Below are 20,892 nucleotides of genomic sequence, written 5' to 3' on the forward strand. Positions count from 1 at the left end.
CTGCCGGCGGCTCCCCACCCGGCCGCGGGGATTTAGTGTTTTGTAAGCTGTAACGCAGTACGTCCCAGAGACAACGGGGCTTGTCAGGCACGTGTACCTTGTTTAAACTGTTTAAAGTTAAAAAAACCCCAACTGTCTTTTAATACGCTTGCGGGTTTCTGAAACGCGGTCTCTCTTCGGCTGCGCGGTGCACCCTTCGGTAGTCGGTGTTCTGTGTTCCTTTTCCGACCATTTGCTGGCGAAGTTATGTGCGAAGAGAGTTTCTTCGGTTAAAAACCAGGGCCGGGGTGTTGGGTGGTTTCACTGGCGGTCGAGCTGCCCGGGCTCACCTGGGCTTGAGCGCCTGAGCGCCGTCTGCCCTGCTCGCAGGTCTGGGACATTTACACACGGAAGGAGCTAATATTTTTTTTCAAGCGGGAGTACTTTCGTATTTCAGTAATTATGCATTTTGCACAGTGCCCACGCTACATCTGGAGTGGTGGTTGCGTTTGAATTCTGCTTTATTAACAAATTGTTATACTTGAAATTAGTATATTATTATATATATATTAGTATATCACTATATATATGTATATTATTACAAATAGGACAAAAAATAGTAGAAATATTTTTACAGAGTCTTTAGATTACTAATTAAACTGCAAATTGTTTGCTACTTGAAGTACAGTATGCTTTACATATATTTTAACAAGCACTTTTTCTGTTACTGTGTGTTTTGTGTGAGACCACAGGCATCAGCCCAGTACCCCTCCGAGAGTTAACAGAGTCTGATTAAGAGTCAGCAAGTCTGGATTCTTGGCCTCTGACAGACTCGTTCCCTTACCTCCTGAAAGCCTTATCCCCTTTCTGTGTCCTGATTTATGCTATCTGTTAAAGAAAAAGGGCCCTCTCCTCTGCAAAGCATGGTGGGAACTATGGATAACACAGACTATAGAGAAGGTTACACAGACTATAGAGAAGGTTGTTGTTGTCATAGCTCCTTGTTTTGGAAGATAAATGTAACCACCTTGGATTTAGAATGGGTTAAAATTGCAGATTCACTTACTTGCTTTTGAAAAGATGAGAGCAACAATGAAAATAGAAATTAATCCAAGCCCCTTTTCTCATTAAGGAAGAAACTATAGGTCAATAAATCGTTTTATTTTGTTCTTGGAGTGTCCTTTGGAATAGAAATGTGTGGGCTTTTTGTTTTAACTAAGCTAAAAGTGACTAATAGTTCTTTCTCCTTTGTTATTTAGCAATTTTCAGGGAAAGATTTGGAGCAATTAGCTTGCATGAAATGTGTAAAACAGAATAAGAAAAACTACCTCTCTTGAAGCTTTTGTAAGGTTTATTCAGTGTTAAGCTGTGGTAAACATATGCATTGAACACTTTTGTGGAAACAACAAAAATATGAGTGGGCATTTCTTTCTCCGTCTTTCAGGATCAAGCAGAACAGTTCTTTAGAAGTGGACATACAAATAACTGGGCGGTTTTGGTAAGTGTGGTCCAGGTTGTTTTCTTCCAGTAAAGTTGACAATTTTTCATAGGGAGCCATAATTGCAACAGTCACTCAAGAATTCTGCTCATTTGAAAGAAATGGAAAGATAAAGACTTGGAAATGAATAAATTTGAAATTGTGCCTGCAAATTTATTATACTATAATAAAATTATCTTCTCAGTGTGACTGCATTTCAAGCACTCAAAACATCTAGCTACATGGCAGGATTCATAAAACAAAAGTTCTGACAGCATTAAAACAGTTAAATTACCATACTGCATATTGAACAAAAGTGTAATTCTGATATCAGAGAAGTATAGCTCTTTGACCAGAAAGGTACAATTTATTTCTGATTTTTCTTCTTGCTCAATCTGTTAACTTGTGATAACAGGCTTAGAATAAAATAAATTCAGGCAACATAATGTTTAGATCAACTGTTCTTATCCTAGATTTTTTTTTTTCTTTGCCATGAATCTTTTATTAGCTTTGAATCATGCTACACAATTGGTTCTTAATCACAATTCAGGTCTTAATGACTCATTTGTTTCAGCATGCTATTGTAATTACTCAGTAGCAGCTGTTTGTTTTCCAGATACTAAAATTGAGCAATATAAAAGGAAAGTTAACGGTAATTAATTGAATTAGAAGGAATAATTTCTATATTCTACAATGTACAAACTCGAAACTATTAAACCATCAAGTAGTACTTTAATACTATTAACAAATAGGTGCTTTTATTAGTACCCATAAAAACACACAAAGAAAGTGGAAAATTAGGTCCAAGGAGCTATACTTTCTGTCCTCAACAGATTCTCTGCTGGTTGTATTTTTTCAGTAGTTCATGATTAAGCTTTATAACAACTGCTACTAATTCTTTAAGTAGTAAAATAGGGAGGGTTTTACTGCTATTAAGCACTTCAAGCCTGGGATTGTATTGCAGTCCCACCTCATCAGTAGTTTGAATTAATATGCTGCAGTGTGAATAGCTATATTTAAAGCATAGACACATTTTCCACTGTGTTGTAAGGGCACTAATGGAGGAAAGGGGCAGATGATAATATCTTGAAATGTCACCGCTAGATTGGCCACAGTTAGTTTTCAGAGCTTTAAATCTTGCTGGAAGGCAAATGTTCTCATGGACTGATTCCTGTGGGCTTTTTTTAAATTTCTAACTGACGGGATGATCGAGACTCAAGGGGATCCTTTCAGGCTGAATTTTTATTATTATTTAAGCTACTACTCATTTCTTTTTATGGAAAGGGTAAAGAAAAAGATGTTACATCATGTAACTTTATTTAAAGATGTCTCTATTTAAATTAGAGCTGTACATTTAAAGCTGAAAAATTAAAAAACTTTCTTAAATGCTCATTCCTGCTTCTCTGTTTTTGTGGTTTTAAAGTCACCTCTTCTAAATGCTGCTTCCTTTGTCTGTTCGAAAGACTTGTAAAAGTGAAGGAAATTTGTCTCCAAAGGACAATTGCTGTCCTTGGTGCGGAACAAACAAAAAGTAGTGAACTTAAGTTAAACACAAGGACAATGGTAAGGCTACTAAGAGACTACAGCAGATTGCTTCTTAAGGTTTTTGAAATCTCATTGGTTTGAGGTTTTTGAGGACGGATTAAGTAATATCTGACCTAGGGAATAGTTTAAGTACAGGAATGGCTGATCCCCAACCCTGTGCCTGTTAAAACAGTAGAACCTGAACTCCTTTGAGATTTCTGAGAATTTGTATTCAGATTTTGGTTAGAGCTCACTTAGCTCTTTCTTTATTATATTTGACTCCTCAAATGCAAATGTCCTCAGTGTATTTTCCCTTGTGTGTGGCTTCTGCATGAATTCACTTATGCCTTTGTGCAAGAATGCTCCCAGAATGGGTTTGCTATTGAGATGAGAACTCTTCCGTTGATTTTTCTTCCTTTTGATATGGAGAAAGCAAATGAAAAAAATTTAGCTTATCCACTTACTATTGCTGAATTATTCCCTAAAGTGCCACTTTCTATACTTAGTTGGGTTTTATGACAATTTTTTCATGTTAAGAACTTTTTTTTTTAAACTTTCATTTTCGGCATTTGTTGCTTTGGTACAACAAAGATTTATATAAGCTTATATCACGAGTTTCTTGGTGTTCCTATGTTCTTTCTGATTTGTTACTAGTTTGTTGGTACTCCCGTAATCGTGGTCTTCTGATGCAATGTGCCAGGCCCATTTATATCTTTTACACTATTTAATATGCTTTTTTTTTTCCTTAAAAATTCAAGGTGTGTACATCTCGATTCTGGTTTAATTATCGTCATGTGGCAAATACTCTTTCAGTATACAGAAGTGTCAAGAGACTGGGCATTCCTGATAGGTGAGGAAATCTAGGTGAATACAATTCCTTGCAAATGTGCTATTAAAGTTCTCTTGTTGTCTGAAGCAGTATAAAAATACATTTCTCTCCCCAGTTTAACTGCATAAAAGTAAAAAGGAAGGATGTGATCACATCAGTGTATTGAAAAGTGCAGCAATGTTGTTCAAAAGGAAAAGCAACAAGTTATATAATAAAACTTCCAGTTGGAATAGGCTAATTAGATTAAAAACATGAGGAGCTATCTGGCCACTAAAATGTACCACTTAGTAGATTGGTGAAAGCGTAATGTGAAAATTGATAAATGCATTCAGCAATGACAATACTACTCTGAGATACGGCTTTTGCTGTAGTTTAATTTCCTTTCAGTGTGGACATGTTAGCAACCCTAACTGTACTAAAATGTAAGACTTCCACATCTGCAGCTACGCTGAGAGTCTCTAAGCTAAAGGCCCTGAACAAAGCAGCTCTTACATATTGAAAGTAGCCTTGAAAAATGCATTTTGCATGATGTTTTTAGAGAAACCAGAAGCTTTGTCCATACAAATTGTGTTTCTCTAGCGATAGCACAATGGTTAAAATAGTATCCCTTCTCTGACAACAGTATTAGGAAGGTGAACAAACTGTTCTGAAGTGTCTTTTAGTTGTGTTCCTACTGGAAGTTCTAGGGGTACTGGCACAGTTCCATCCAGCTGTTTTGGAATGCAATTTACTTGTACCAGAACTGTGGAAGCAAATTTTAGGCACCAACATCCATTGAATAATAGGTTATAGGTATCCATAGGCTCCTATGGAAATCCTGGTGGTCCTGGTTTTTAATGTTAGTTTAGGGGACTGATAGTTCTTCCAGCATGTCTGCCTAAAGAGGTATGGCCTGCTTTGTCATTGCAAAATGCATATTCCACTGGATCAAATTTGTATGGCGTTTTTTTGTCCAAATCCAAAACTGTAGTATCTGGAGTCTCCACTTAGCTTCCACTCAACTGTGAATGCAATGGCAGTATCGTCCTGTTTCCTGTGTTTATTTTTAAAAAGAGTGACATCTCGGTTTTTGAAAGAGGGGATGTTGAAACCTAGTTTTTGGAAGCATTTGGGGGCTATAAATCCAAGGGAACGTACTGCCTAAGCACTGTGGGCTAAAAGCCACAGAAATATGGCATTTTTTTTTTTGCACATCTCATTCAGAAGCATCTGTCTTATCTCCTGTATAGCTTTTGAAGCATAGGTGCCCTAGGCACTACCTTAGAAATTCTTTCCCTAGTTCTACTCTTACCCAAGGACTTTCTTCTCTGCATCCATCCATTTTCACTATTAATGTCAAAATAGATAGCAGTTTTAGAAATACTGCAAAAACTACAGCATGGCTGGAGATTTCTGTTGTTCAGTAGTCTGATCCGTTTCTTATCCATACGCAAGGATCTGGAAATGAATCTCAAAAAGCCAGCAATGCTTTAGACTGAGGTCAAGAATAAGACATTGGAGAAGACCTAGAGAGCGAGCGCACCTATTTTTTCCCATTTGCAGCAATTTTTACATGGATTTGAGTGGGTTTCTCCCTTAAACAAGCTTTTCTTTCTTTGCTGCAAGACTTCATTCAAAATATTGATAAGACTTAAAAAAAACACCCCAAAATCACATCTTAAAAATAAACATTTATCACGATTCTTGGGGTTGGGTTTTTTTGGAGGTGTTTGTGCATAGCCTAATTTTGAATGGAACTGTGTCAATTTGGTGGTTTAAATAGATGTGTCGTCCAACAACAGAACTCATTAATAAAATGATTTGTGGTTTTATAACTGTAAGTTGCTCTGGTTTGTTGACATGTGGGCACAATGCTCCAATTTGTAAAAGAAAAGTTTTGCTAAAATAAAGCAAAGCCAAAATGAATTCAGAAATTCTTTCTAATTTGTGGAATCATTATACAGTATAAGTTTTACATCGTGAAAATAGCATTAATGTGATATATGGTTAGATTACTTTGGTTTAACACTTAAGCTGCAAGTTAACACCTAGATTGTTTTGCTGCATGTATGAACCACTTGTACACCACGGTTCTGTTTAACCGTGGGATATTTCATGTGCTTTTGAGAATGCCATACAGTATACAAACTTTGCATGTTTGTGCTCACCTGTCTGTACTATTACTATGCAGGACCTTTTACTGAGTGATGTGTGATTCTTAATTCTTTTTTTTAATAGACACATTCCTAGCAAAAATACAGTGCTAAACTGTAGGCCTAGTGGTGGCTTAGTCTGAAATATTATCTTCTGACTGTAATACAAAAAAAATGGGTGTACACATGACTATCTCAGTAAATCTGCAAGGCATATATTCAACACTTGCTTCCAACTAATTCCCTTTTAATGATACGCTTATATAAAAATAGTTTTGTACTGCTGTGCATGTGTGGAGAAAAAAAAAAAACTTTATTTCTCTTCTGTAGTTGTCCTCCTCTGGCTTCTGTCATTACAGCTTCATAATTATGCCAGCATTTTATTCCCATCGAAATAATTTACTTTGATTATTTTTAAGGATTTATGCTTATGTTATTTTGGACAGCATTTCTCTCTTCTTTTTTTCTTTTTTTTTTCCTTTTTCTTTTTTTTCTTTTCCTTTTTTTTCCTTTGTACAGTGTGGACCATATCAGCGCTTAATAAAGAATAACTTTACTCTTAAAGTGCTCATGCGGACATATAGGTGAACGATGATAAGCACAGGAGTGGTGTTTAAATAGCAGGACACAGTTTAATTTATAACTGTGTGCCTGAGAGTCTGAATTAGCAGCATTCTTTGCAGGATACAGAGCTTTCCTTTTGTACGCATTGTTTGGGAGAACACAAAGATCACAGTCCAGGAGAAACTATATCCAAGACAGGGTTATCCAAGGAAAGGACTGACTTCACCTTGTTCCAGACATCTCTGGCACGTTCTTCCTAGTGCTAACAGTCTCCAGTGACTACTTGTTATTTCATATTTTGACCCAAACCTGACCCTGCCAGGTGAAATATAGATCTTTGGCTGCATGCAATTTGGAACAGCTTTATAATGTGCTGGTTTTTTTTTCTCGGTTCTATGAAATGCTGGGTTGTTTTTTTTCTTGGTCCTATGAAGAAGACAAAACGTCTGGTGTCAGCCTACTTGTGTTCTTCAGGAAAATTCCATTAATACAGGTAATCATACAGTAGTGTATCAGATGTAGTATAATGGTTTGAGAAATGTTCAGGAGCTTCTCAAATTTAATTAAAATTTGTCATAAAGTTTTTAACTGATTTGTCTGAGGGGGTGTAAACAGGCTGTGATTTGTTCTGTGGAGCTGCATGAAATGATTTAGTGCCCCATAAAAATCTCTGGATTTTTTATAAAGAGTTCTGCCAGCCTAGGTCCAGGCAAGTCTGTATCATAAAGTTGCTCATGTCAGCTACTCTTGTGCTCTTCTTTGGCCTAACTTAATCCTGTAGATAAATAACAGCTAGCTGCATTTCCATGTGTGGTATCTTTATAATAGTGAGGATGTACATAAGGAAATAGGGTATAACTAAGCAAAGTTTCACTTACAATTCCAGGAATCTTCTTAATGTTAAGCTATTGTTGTAATCATGGGACGGTGTTGTTGTAATTTCCGTTTGACTGTTATGTGGAAGTAGAATGGCTGAAATGTTTTTGTCTTATTTTCCGTAGTCATATTGTCCTGATGCTAGCAGATGATATGGCATGTAATCCCAGAAATCCCAAACCAGCTACTGTGTTTAGTCATAAAAACATGGAGCTAAACGTCTATGGAGATGATGTGGAAGTGGATTACAGAAGCTACGAGGTGACTGTGCTTTAATTAAATCATTGGGTCTTTGGTTTTAGTGTTGGTTTAAAGATTTATACATCATCTGTGAAGTCTGAGGAAATCTTTCTATTCACATTACTGATTCTGGGCTGGGCTTTCATTATCAACTCCCCTCTTTGATACTTGGTTTTGTATTTGAAATTTGTTAAACTAGAAACATGTTGTGTATTGGCTATTTTAAATAATGGAATCTCCACAGTTAAAAGAATCTATGGAACTCCTTGTATGTGTTAGGAATACACACATATTACTGAAATTTCTCTTCTTTGGAAATGGCTGGTCAGTGTCTCATCCTGCAAACACCTAACACCACTGTGAAACTTCTGGCGTGCAAGTGAAATGTTTATTAGGGAGACCTACTTAAATTTCTAATCTTAAGCATATGCTTTTATCAAAATAAAACAAAAGCCATAACTTAATCATTACTGTAAAGTAATTACTATATAGAAATCTCATTCGATCAGCTTTCCATTTTTGTGTTATATTCCTTCAAACAGACAGTGTCTTTACCAGGTGATCTTAAATTGGACATCAATTGTATGGTTTAATAGTGCTATATAATAATTACTAAAGGTTTATAGGAACATGTTTAACTATATAGTAGATGTTTTATTTCTCTGAAGCTTTGTATAAAGAAGTGAAGATACAACACTGAAACAGAGAGATGTTCTTTTTATCATGTTTTTTCCTGAGTATGGATTTGTTGCTAGCATTTGAGCTGTGTACATCTGCATGAAGAGGAAGTGGTGTTTGATAGGATGTTTTAGAATCACCATCCAGATGGGTCTTACCTGATCGCTCAAAGACTTATGTAACCGAAATTGATCTTGTTTTTCCTTTCCTGAGTTGCAGAGGGAATTTAAACTTTTATTTTTCCATGGTAACACACACTAATGTCGGCGTATTTTGTGAGTACATGAGCAGCTTTGGCAGAATAAAGCTATATGCTGACAAGTTTTCAGATCAATGAAAATGTATTTAGAAATTATAATGGTAGTAGACTTACTGGATATAAATAATAAAGTAACAGGCTGATGTTAGTGGGATAAAGTAAAAGGTACCATGTGATTGTGAACCTGCAGTAAAACCTTTAACAGAAAATGTCTGTTTATGCAGTTTATACCATGCAATATTACATCTGGTTAGATATGCTGCATATTTTAATCCTAGAATCATAGAATAGTTTGGGTTGGAAGGGACCTCTAAAGGTCATCTAGTCCAACCCCCCTGCAATGAGCAGGGACATCTTCAACCAGATCAGGTTGCTCAGAGCCCCGTCCAACCTGACCTTGAATGTTTCCAGGGATGGGGCATCCACCATCTCTCTGGGCAACCTGTGTCAGTGCTTCACCACCCTCAGTGTAAAAAATTTCTTCCTTATACCTAGTCTAAATCTACCCCCCTTTAGTTTAAAGCCATTCCCCCTTGTCCTGTCGTAACAGGCCCTGCTAAAAAGTCTGCCGCCGTCTTTTTTATAAGCCCTCTTTAAGTACTGATAGGCTGCAATAAGGTCTCCCTGAAGCCTTCTCTATTTTAGTGCTCCATTATTTAATTTATGTAACCCAGCCTAGAGTTGTTAATCAATATTTTTCTCTTTAGAAAATTACTTTATCCTTCTATTCATAGGTTACTGTCGAAAATTTCTTGCGTGTATTAACAGGAAGAATTCCACCAAGCACACCGCGATCTAAACGTCTTCTTTCTGATGACAGAAGCAATATTCTAATATATATGACGGGTAATTACAGGTTTCTGTATACAATTTATTGATGTTTGTTGTTCAGTTGGATGGACCTGTTTGAAAGCATGAAATCCCATCAGGAGTCCAAACAGACAAAAGGATCAACAAAAGGGTTTTTTTTCTTTTTTTAGTATGTCATACTAATTAAGAAAAAACCTGTACACAGTACTTAGCAAGTATAGTTTCCAGTTTAAATGATGTATGTGTACTGTTCTTACTGTACTAATATTTTTTTTGCTGGAGTCTGTCTGGAGAAAGAGAATTATGATTTTTTTTTTTTTTTTTTTTTTTTTTTTAGAAAAATGGTCAACCAGGCTGAATATCTTCCTTTAACCTACATACTTGCCTAACTTCTGATTTTTCTGTCAGGCCATGGTGGAAATGGTTTCCTAAAATTTCAAGATTCTGAAGAAATCACAAATGTAGAACTTGCTGATGCCTTTGAACAAATGTGGCAGAAAAGAAGGTAAGAAAAAAGCATTATTTAGAGGTTAAATACTCTATTTCACGAACATGCCTGAAGTCTTACTGGTAGGCCTTGCTTACCTTCAGCAGTGATACTATCTGTTGTCCATAAAATTTCATGAAAAGTTTGCATTCCAAAAGAAGAGTTTTAATTTTTGTTTTCCGCTTCCTGCAGTTGCAGCTGCTCGAATGTATTGCTTCAACTAAACTCGCGTCTTACAGTCAGTGTGAACTCTTCTGTTCCTTAGGTTCCTAGCAGCTGTCCTGATAACTAAAAAGCAAAGTATGTATATGTTGTTTCAATTTAAAGAGAGACAGGTAAGGAGGCTGTTCTATTTCTTGCAGGTACAATGAGTTGTTGTTTATTATTGATACTTGTCAAGGAGCATCCATGTATGAACGGTTTTATTCACCTAATATAATGGCCTTGGCTAGCAGCCAAGTTGGAGAAGATTCTTTATCAGTAAGTAGATTTTTGTGGTCCTGAAGACAATTTTCAGAATGCCTGAGATAAAAGCACAGGTCCTATTGACTTTTAACTAAAAATTTCCCTTCTAATTGCTGAATGTGTAAGGTATTTAGTTACATAGTGTGGTTTTGACAAAACTTGTAAGTATACTTTTCCTGCTTGTTTTTGTGCACTGTCCCAAAGAACAAGGCTAATGATGGATTTCTGTGCTTGCTGGCCGATCTATGCATTGCCTAGGACAGGAAGAAATTTTATGGGAAGACTACTGAGAGAGATGCGTGGGGAATATTCAGTCTAGGATACACAAAAAAAAATACCCACTACCTCTCACCTGCTGTAATTATATCGCAGCTGAATTACAGAAGGAGTGATAGGAGAGAGGTCCTAGCCAGACCAAAACCAGCAGGTCAGGATTACCTAAACCCATACAGTGCTATAAGATAAGCTGTGTCTCCCAGCCCTGTTTTCCAAATCCTAAGAAGCTCAGGGCAGCCCACAAATCTGTACTGGCCCATTAAGAAGAAGGGATTTCCTGCTTTTTGGCAAACATGGAGATTACCAGGATATAGTCTAGAAAAATGAAGATAAACTGTGTTATTCAGCTTGTCAACAGTATGTTTCTTCATGGCTAGTCATTTTCTTTGTGTAATTTGCCTAAGAACAAAAAAACCTATGCTTAACTTTTGTAACATGCTATTACATTCTGTTCCCTCTCCTAAATACTGAGTTCTCTCCTGCAAAAGCCCAATAACCGCTGTGTGTTGTTTTTAAGCATCAACCTGATCTTGGGATTGGCGTTCATCTTATGGACAGATACACATTCTATGTGCTGGAGTTCTTGGAAGAAATTCATCCAGCCAGTCAGACAAATATGAATGACCTAGTAAGTAGAATACTCAGGATTCATGAATATGCTAATGACTTTAACAGTTTCAAAACTAATTTACTTTGTCCGTAGGGTTCTCCAAATGGTTTTTGTTCTCCTGCTGTTTCTCTTGGAAGCAGCTTCGGGGGGAGGGTCTTTCTGCCGTTATTAAATGTAGTCATAGTGTAACACTTTAAGGCTTGTCCTCAGTGTGGAAGTGGTTTGCTGGCTACAGAAAAAATTAACCAAAATTAGCCAGATTTTTTTATTCATTGAAAAATGAATAAAGTATTCATTAAATATTCATTTCAATAGAATGAAGTATTTGCACGTGAAAAACGATAGTAGGAAGCTTCTAAAATCAGCTTAGTGGATAGCAGACACTTTGCAGATGAGGAAACTGTCACAACCAAAGGCAGCCATTGATACTGTTTTGCAAAGGTGATTAAACAGTTAGAATTCTAACTGTGCACTCACAAATGCCTGCAGAGACTAATTTCTCTGTATATCTGCTTAGGTTCCTGAGCAAGATATGTCCAAATCCATCAGTGTTTGGAGTTAATTATATCTTAGGTAAATATCAATTGTAGCTTTCAGGTATGAGGCAGGAGGAAAAAAAAAAACCAAAACCGATAACCTATGACAAAATTTATGAAAATGCCTCTATAACAGTTAGATGTATACACTGGTGAGATGACATAAGAAGTAACCGTATTTTATATAGTCTATTAACCCTTTATACCTATTCCAACACTAGTTTCATTGTAGTAATACATTATGCTTTGGTGCCTTGTAGCTGTAAATGCTGACATGCTGCGTCAGTGATCTAAGAGCCACCACTTCCAGAACGCATTGTCTTTGATTCATTTCTGTAAAAGGAGCAGCTGCTCAAAAGTTATATGCCACCCTCTGTCTGCAGGGGATGGTGTTAGCCTGGCTGCTAGATGTGTAGTAGAATTCACTCTGAACAGCCCCCACTTGACAGATTTTATGGTGATACAGAATTGATTCAGTGACTAAGATTCAAGATTCTTCTACTACCATGGGAATGAAATTCTGTCCTGTAATTTAATACCTTCTGATCATGGAATACGGATAACTTCAAAATCAATCTTGTTAAAGAGGAATATGCAAGTTCTTTATTGATTATGTATCTTCTTCTAGCCAGTTCATTCAAACAACACTTTAGAACTCTGTTCTGTAAACCAAAAAACGAATTGATGTTAAAAAGTCATAAAAAATGAACAGTGGTTTTTACTGCATAAGACACCATCTGGGAAGTGGTATAACTGGTCTAGCCAGCTAGATATTAATCCATTTGTTGTGAAAAGTATAGAAAACTTGTTAGCTGGCCAAGTAGTTTACCTTTTGAGCTCTTTGGAGAAGATACCTAAACATTCTCCCTTGCGTTTTTGTTTATATGCCAAATACTCAGGAAGAGCTGTGGGAAGTTATCCCATACTGGTGAATTCCTTACATCATGTAAGTCATCTTACCATACGTCGATCTGCTTATTGTTGCTCTGGGAAGGAAGAGAGTGGACCCAATATATCATAATTTGTGATGATCATGTACTGAGTCATTATATGCACGTATTTCAGCAAACGTGACCTCTTGATTTCGAGTCGATGCTTTTCAGGCCTTCATCTAAGAGTTCCAAAATGACATATGGTTAGTCCGTGGTAAGGATATAAGCCCATTTATTTGCCAACAGTTACAGGGGATACTTTGGCACTTGAATGCACTGTTAGTGTTGTGCTGGTTTAAGAACAAAGACCTGCTTATCCAAGTGTGATTTGTTAAAATTAATGCTTTCCAAACTCAGAATAACATATTAAGTGGCTCACTACTAGCTTTAAAATTACTAGCTAATGTTTAGTTGTTTGATCTTCTGATATGTCAAATGTCTGCTCTTTTAGAAGTACTGTGTATTTGTTACACTGCTTCTATCCCATCACCTCTTTACTTTCCTCCAACCACTCTTAAAACAGCTTCTCTTGACATCCACCTAAGATTTGGATATTGCATTCCTGCAAAGATTGAGACATCTTTTTTCATATTCTACTCCACCTACTCCCCACCTGCTCCATCTGTGTTGCTAAGGGATAGCATAAAGCTGTGCAAATGACTGACTTTCGGTTTGATCACAATTCTGAAAAAGTAAAGACTAAGTTGAAATGTCACACATTTGAACTTTTAAAATGAGATTCAAATAAATTTCTAAATGAGATATAATTTGTCAAAAAATAGCTAAAAATGTTGTTAAGAAAAGTCAAGATAACAAAGTTCCCATTTTGGGGAATTGTTTAGCTTTATTTGAATAATAGCTTGTTTAAAAAAATTTGGAAAAATCGACACATGAACAAATGTGTTTCATTTAGCCAGCGTTTGCCTTTTCTTTTTTTGTCAGAAGACCTCAGTTATTAGTATTAGTCTGCTGTGGTGTAATTGCTCTGCAGTCTTTCTTTTCTCACACTGGTACTGGATAGGTGGATTTTTAATACTGAAGTCTTCTCAGTGCCATTGCACATTTTTGTTCAAGATTCATCTCAACATGTTATGGTAGTAAATTGTTGTGGGACAGGTTAGAAATAGTTGGGTGCAGTATCAATTTCCCACTTTCAGTGCTGATGCAGTTGTTTTGGGACATTTACACTCTCTTGGGAGCTTGGAAGAGAGACTTAATGGTATAACTGCAGCATAGATTTATGCATCAAATAGCAGGATTAAAACAAATACTTAGCTTTTATAGCTTACTTCAAAGACTTAGTTTTTATGTTTGTGCCCTTAGTTGGAGCAGAGTTGAAGAAAATTGATTGCATTTTGGTGAAACTGAAACTTAGGAGGGTTTGCGTGCATTGACAGGTGGCTTTGTATGGGAAGCGTGATGCTGATAAGTCTAGTTCATTTTCACTTCACAAGGAGGGTAACAGAAAGATTTGATCTGCCTGTATCTTTTCTTTAGCAGCTGTGTGATACTCTGCCAACAAGAGAGTTGGGAATCATTAAAAAAGAGCTTGGTGGATATGTGTGCTTGTGTGCTTCAGTTAAGGTAAAAGTGAAAGTGAGCTGAAGTCTCCCTGGACCAGCAGCCTAATGCCGTATGCTTACAGGCTTAGTCAAAAAAGACAAGGTATGAAAGAGAAACTGTAATGGAGCAGAAGGGAGGAATGGGGAGATAGAATCTGTCCTCTCTGAAGAAAAGCCAGGTACATTGTTTCCTCTCTGGGAAAATTTTTAAACGTAGGGCTCTGTTGTCCTAAGAGAAGGAGCCCTACAAGTCCATGCATTTTGTGTCAGGCTGAGCACAGAATTTCTGCTAGGAAGTATGGAATGAAACTCACAGGTTTTGTCAGCCATGATCTGGGATAATTGAGGCTGCATCTGCATTGAGCTAATTAGGATCTGTGATTTTGTCCTAAGTGTGCAACCTTCTAAGTACTGACCCATGATGGAATTAGGTATATAAGCTCTGGATCCAGTGACTGATGAACCCGTTTGTGAAAATCACTTGGAGAATTTAAGATTAAGGAAGATGAGCATCCCTGTGGAGAGCGTCCTTCATAGTCCTGTACATTAATCTGTTCTGTTAAATGTTCTTTGTTGCTGGAACATACAAGAACTCACATAATCTACACTGTTTCCAGGCGGTCTGCGGGTTGCCCATGAGACAGTTGAAGGGACAGCAACATTTGCTCATTAAACTGTCGAGAGCACTGTAGAGCTAGCGCCTCCCTCTAGCAGGGATGTGTGTCTAGCTCCTGTGTCTAGTAGGGTTGTGTGTTTGGTCACACAACCCACACAATCATTACAAGGTATGATTGAGACATGAACTCAGCTTTCCAAGCTCATCAAGGAGGCTAGAGAGAATGAAGCCTTGGCCTGCATTTCATGGCACTTTAAGCTATGTAGCATTATTAATAAAAATACAAACCAATTATTATTTATTATATTACATTATGTGCATTACAAGATCCCTTGAAATAAGGGATCTGTCCAGATGGGAAGTACTAGATACTTTTGTGGTGAGTGTGGTAGGACTTGTGCAAAAAGGCATTGTGTCCAAGGTGCATTGGTTTTGCCTTGAATATCTGCTGGGTACATAAATCTTGTTATTTAACAGGCATGCTGTCTTGTCAGATACTCTAAATGCTACAACAAATCTGCCACTGTTACATCTACTTCTTTTCTGCAAATGTACCTTTGTACAGAATTGAGTCCATTGAAAACAGTTTTAGTGCTGTTCTTGTCTTCCAGGTGTTGCAATGTGTGCTGGATGTAGTGGATCTTATATGTAGACAAAATACATAGGTAAAATAAATAATAAGGTATATAGCTAATTTGTAGGTTTTACAGGATGTCTCTGTGAACTAAATGTACACAAAACCACCTTTGATATTTGAAGATCCTAATTTTGCATTAATGTGCAGGCTATAAACTAGAAATAAGACTAAGATTTTTTTCTTTTCAATCAAAATGTAAATTCTTGCTTCTTTATGAAGACTTTACTATTAGCCACTTACCAAGGCTTGTTTAATCTTGCCTGCCTCCCTTTGGTAAATATGAAGAATTTATACCCACTTGTGCTTTTTGGAAGGTTATAGCAGCATTGCTGCATCTATATTCAGAAATACATTTGTGCATTTAATCAATTAGATGTAATTGATGGTTGGCTTTCACAGAAGCATTTCTAAACTCAAATGGCATAATTCTGAGGATAAAGGTTTTCTGAAATGCATAATCAAGATGTTTATGCCTTGTAATGTTTTTGTTCAATCATTTTTTTTCAGCTGTGGAGTTTGTACTGAAATTAATGCAAGTTATGTGTGGCATTTATCTTTCTTTTCATAGCGATTTCATTTTGGAAGGTATATGTAGAGACTATTGATGAATGAGGGACAGGATATGATTGTCCATCTTGGTTTCCAGTTTCAGGTCTGTCCAAAAAGTTTGTGCGTTTCCACGCCTGGGCACCGAACTGATCTCTTCCAGCGAGACCCGCAAAATGTTCTGATAACAGACTTCTTTGGCAGTGTGAGAAAGGTGGAAATTACAACAGAGACAATTTCTTTGGACAGTGACCTAGCTGGTTTTGAAAGCAAGTAAGTAGTCATTATTTAGACTTGATTTGTATAGCTCTGTGCCACAGAAACAAAATAGTTGTATAACTGTCAAGGAAAGAAGAACTCTGATTTCCTGTCATTCCTTACAAAGAATCAGGGAGTTAGTATGGACCTGCTACTACTGATAAAGTTGGGGTTTGTCGGCTGAAAACTTTGTTTAAAAATGCTCATCCCTTTATTCAGTCTTGTAAATAAATACTGCTAAAGACCAAGGTGTGGATGTCAGCAACAAAAAAATCAGTCTAGAATTTTCTTTCTTCCTTAACATTTTGTCTTTAATATGCAGAAATATTTTGTTACTGTAAATTCCTGCTTGTAATAGCTTACTCCCTCAGATAAGCTCTGTGTATAAGCTGTCAGTTAGTTGTTTCATAACAACTAGCTTTTTAGTAAATACTTTGTTTCTGTTCTGTGAATTCTCTGGCTTTTGACATTAACTGTCCTGAGAATTTCTGTTGCTGAGAGGCAACAATTCATTTGAATAAAACTGCTGGTGCAAGTTCATTAATAGAAGTTGTAACGGGGCTTCCATTACTTTGTGGATGAAGAAAGAATTACAAACTGCTTTGTATTTTTGGTATTCTGTTGCCACCTATTGGGAACATGTAAAGGAAGATGTGCTTGTACTGTAGAGTTTATTTAGCATTGTACTTCCATTTCTGTTGCATCTTTTATGTTTCATGACACTGTCCTCTGTGAGGGTAAAAAAAAAAAAAAGGATTGAAATAGTTTGCTATACCAGGGATGAAATATTTTTCAACTCATAAATTTATGTAAATTATTGTCTACCTTGTTCACTGTTGCTCAAATCAAAGAACAAGTTAGTGGATAGCAGTCATTAATTTTAAAGTAGTTGGGAGGGTTTAGACTGGACACGAGGAAGTGTTTCTTTACTGAGAGGGTGGTCAAACACTGGAACAGGCTTCCTAGAGAGGTGGTCGATGCCCCAAGCCTGTCAGTGTTTAAGAGGCATTTGGACAATGCCCTTAGCAACATGCTTTAACTTTTGGTCAGCCCTGAATTGGTCAGGCAGTTGGACTAGATGATCATTGTAGGGCCCTTCCAACTGAAACAGTCTATTCTATTCTAAAGATAACAGTAACTCTGGTCCTCATAATTAAAAATACCCTACACGGTTTAGTGTATTTCATATTTTATTTTCATACTGTATTTTTATCTGTATCATGTGTGTTAGTAGTAACTATATATATCTTAAGCTAATTTTGTGACTCCTTAGTTTAGAGTAGTATTTAGTGACACTAAATTTGTTTTTTTTCTCTGAAGAATAAAAAAAGCTTTTGGCAAATAACAGACATTTTGCCAGTCAGAAACCATGATGAAAACTTAACCTATGTGGGTTTCTAATTTGTGGACAACTAAAAGGAGAAACAGGTTTTGGACGACTTTACTGTTCTGAAACAGGAAATGACTGGTTGGGATTTTCAGCTTTTATTTTTGAGTTAGTTTGGTGCCAATATATGAGGGGTTTTTAGGTATCTGACACACTACTGAATTGGACACATGGAAGCAATGTTGAGAAACGGGCACTCATGCACAGAGAGGAATATTATCCTTGTGAAACGTTCTGATATTTAATGAAAGCTGTATTACATTATCATGGTGATTCCGGTTAACTTAAATCTGTGAAATTGGAAGGGATGGGAGCTTGAGAGAGTCTTTGAGAACGTGTACGCCTAGGAATGGAAGCACACAGCAGCAGCTTATGGAATACTGCCTCATGTCTGTAACATCATGAGCATTTTTAAGTGGTCTCGTGTAAAACAGTAAGTTATTCATTGCACTACATTCAGATACGATTTTCCAAAAAAGTACTTCAATTCTCAGTTTCTTGTTACCACTTTGGAAGAGTTTATAGAGTGTATTTTTAATGGAGAAGAAAGTATGGACTTTGTAGAAAAGTGCTGGAAAATTGTAATTTAGCTGTATAGATAGTGATGTGGAGTGTTTAACAAATTCCTTAAACAGAATTCTGAGGTCAGTACCTCTTGGTATGACAGATCTGTGTTGCTACAACAAATTCAAGAATTATAGCTTCAAGTGAATTTATTAATTAAAAATGTTAATGCTTTTTAAAAATGCAGTTTTGGAGGGTCTGCTCTGCAAGAACTAGTTACTGTGGTTTTATTTAAACGATATTATAAATGTTACACACATCTGTTTCCGAGGGTATTAAGAAGTCAGAACACTTCACAAATTATGTGATCTTTGAATAGATACTACCCAGATTGTCCCAAATTAATATAAGAACGACCCTTGAATGAAAGAACGTGAGTGCATATTCTTAATCTCCTCAGTGTTAGTTAAACCATTCTGTGCCTTTTGGGAATGTGATGGCTGTTGACACCCTGGATCGCGCTCTTACGTAAAATAGCTAGGGAAAGATGGGGCTAGCACAGCCTGGTTTATTCTTTTTGGTATCATTGGGAGAGATCCAAACCAAGCTTATTAAAAATGAATAATCCTTCCAAATTAGTCATGAATAATCTTGTTCATGCCTAATATTGTTTTAAAAGCCTTTGTGAAGAGGAAAAAAGTCATGTAGAATTGAACTTGTGCCCCTTAAGGGTTTGCAAGAAGTATTTACCAGGAAGTAGCTGATAGATCACAAATATATACCACTAATACAAATTTTGATGTATTACATTGGTTACTGAGCGTGCAGATCTTTTTTTATTCTGACAAAATCTATGCAGAATCTTATTTTCCTTTTTTCTGTATTGCATTCCAGTTACAATTTTTTTCCTAAAATGTAAGTTGCAGAGGTTTTATTGGTTTAATATTTGATATAGTTAGTCTCTTGGCTTCATTCCTTTATGAATCATTTCCTCTTTGTTTTATTCTTCCCTCAATGTTAGCTCGATACCTTTTTCCTTTTCCACACTGGTGGCAGTAGAAGGCTACAGAATATCTGCATTACAGAGCATAACCAGAAAATGAAATACAGACCTTAACTCTGACACAGCCTTAAGTACTCTGTCTTAGATCCGATTTGTTTGTTTTAAAGTTGCAAGCATCAGATGTGCAGATAAGGGCATTAAAAAAACAAACGAACAAAAGAGATAAACCACTGATTACACAGCTAATGGGTAAAGAAGATGACGTCACGTGAGGCATGAACATGTATTGGGATCGTACTGCTGCCAGACTGTTCAAGTTTTTGTCTAACCCACTGCTGTGACTTTGCCAAATCTTTTCAATAGAAGTTTGTTCTTTTGTTACACGATTGCTTAGCAATTACTTCATCATATGGATCCACTCCCAAGCTCAGCGTGAGCTATAGCTGTGCAACCAGATCAGAACTGGCGGTTTCATGTTGAGCACAAGCCATGACATTTGATGAGTGAGGCCTTTGAAGTTTCCTTTGGCTTTGGCTGAGACTCGTACAAAGAACAACTACTAATTAATGAAAAGAAGAGGCTTTCTTTCTATCCACATAGTAGTAGGTGAATATTTCTGAGGAAAAGCTTTAAAAAATAAAAAAGAAGAATCCTCTGCTGTTCCCTTTCTTCATAGCAGTTTCAATCTAAGCTATGTTCACTTCAAAGGGCTTGTTCTGCAGCTGCCGCAGTCCTGACTGGGTTTGTAGCTGCCAATTTTAGCAGAAAACCTGACAGGCTAGGGGTTCTGGGGCTTCAGCTGATTCTGTTTTGTCTAAATCCCCATGAAAGAGCAAAAAGTAAATGTTAAGGAATAGAAGAAATCCTGCATCTTTGGAGAAGGAGCCTTGCAGAGTTTAGTACATCTAATAAATTAGGAGTGTCTCAAACTTGGATTGTAACTCTACAGCCAGTTGGAACACTTTCTCTGTTTCAGCTCCTATCATGAGGAAAAGATGTGTATAAACGGAAAGTGTTGGTAAAAATTGGGATGAATATTTCTCTTGAGGGTACTAAGAAGTGAATTAAAGACAGCATCATATAAAACAATCGTAGTTTCATTGCTTTTGAGAATTGGGCTTCATATTTAATACTTTTGTTAAGAAGAATTGTGGTACTGCTGGCAGTGACTGTTTTCCTAAAAATAAATACATTAGCCACCCATGTTAGGAAGGATGCTTGTGTAACAGAGAAATTGTGAGTAATTGGTTCATTTGCAGTATGTTAATAGCTAATGTTCTCTCAATCTATTTTTTTTTTTTTGGTGTGTCTCTTTTTCTCTCTCTTTCCTGTCCTTTCTTCTTTTCCACTAGTTATTTTCAGTTTGATGTGCTTAATAAGTAAAGCTGCTGTTGTGTGTTCCTGAATCCATGGGGATCCAGTTTGTGAACCAATAGTTAATTTTTTTGGCTGGTAGATGCTGTTCAGCTCCGTGGGCTTTTCTTAAAAATAGAAAAAGCTGGGTTTGTTCCGAGATCACCATTCATTTTTTTGTGATGATGCCTCACATTTGTAGTTCTTAAGTTTTATAAATCATTTTTAGGACTAATTCTGAAAGCTCTTGTTCTCCCAGAAATTCCCAGTTCTCATTTGCATCCTGATTTGCTGTTGCATCAGTGATAGATTTACATCAGCGCCTTACCGCCCCCCCCCCCCGCCTCTCTTA

The 20,892-nt window shown here is 36.7% G+C and overlaps 1 protein-coding gene across 1 annotated transcript in view; it reads left to right on the top strand.

Annotated features, from left to right (window-relative positions):
• Positions 1–20,892, top strand: part of PIGK (phosphatidylinositol glycan anchor biosynthesis class K) — a 76,414-nt gene that overhangs the window by 761 nt on the left and 54,761 nt on the right. The window contains exons 3-10 of the mRNA XM_009287435.1: positions 1,398–1,477; positions 3,739–3,830; positions 7,507–7,642; positions 9,293–9,404; positions 9,777–9,873; positions 10,218–10,335; positions 11,114–11,224; positions 16,136–16,308. Of these exons, the coding sequence (XP_009285710.1) occupies positions 1,398–1,477; positions 3,739–3,830; positions 7,507–7,642; positions 9,293–9,404; positions 9,777–9,873; positions 10,218–10,335; positions 11,114–11,224; positions 16,136–16,308 (919 nt within the window). The remainder of the gene's footprint in view (positions 1–1,397; positions 1,478–3,738; positions 3,831–7,506; positions 7,643–9,292; positions 9,405–9,776; positions 9,874–10,217; positions 10,336–11,113; positions 11,225–16,135; positions 16,309–20,892) is intronic.

Source organism: Aptenodytes forsteri, unplaced genomic scaffold (genome assembly GCF_000699145.1).
Source record: "Aptenodytes forsteri isolate BGI_AS27 unplaced genomic scaffold, ASM69914v1 Scaffold119, whole genome shotgun sequence".
In the NCBI taxonomy this organism is placed as follows: Eukaryota; Metazoa; Chordata; class Aves; order Sphenisciformes; family Spheniscidae; genus Aptenodytes; species Aptenodytes forsteri.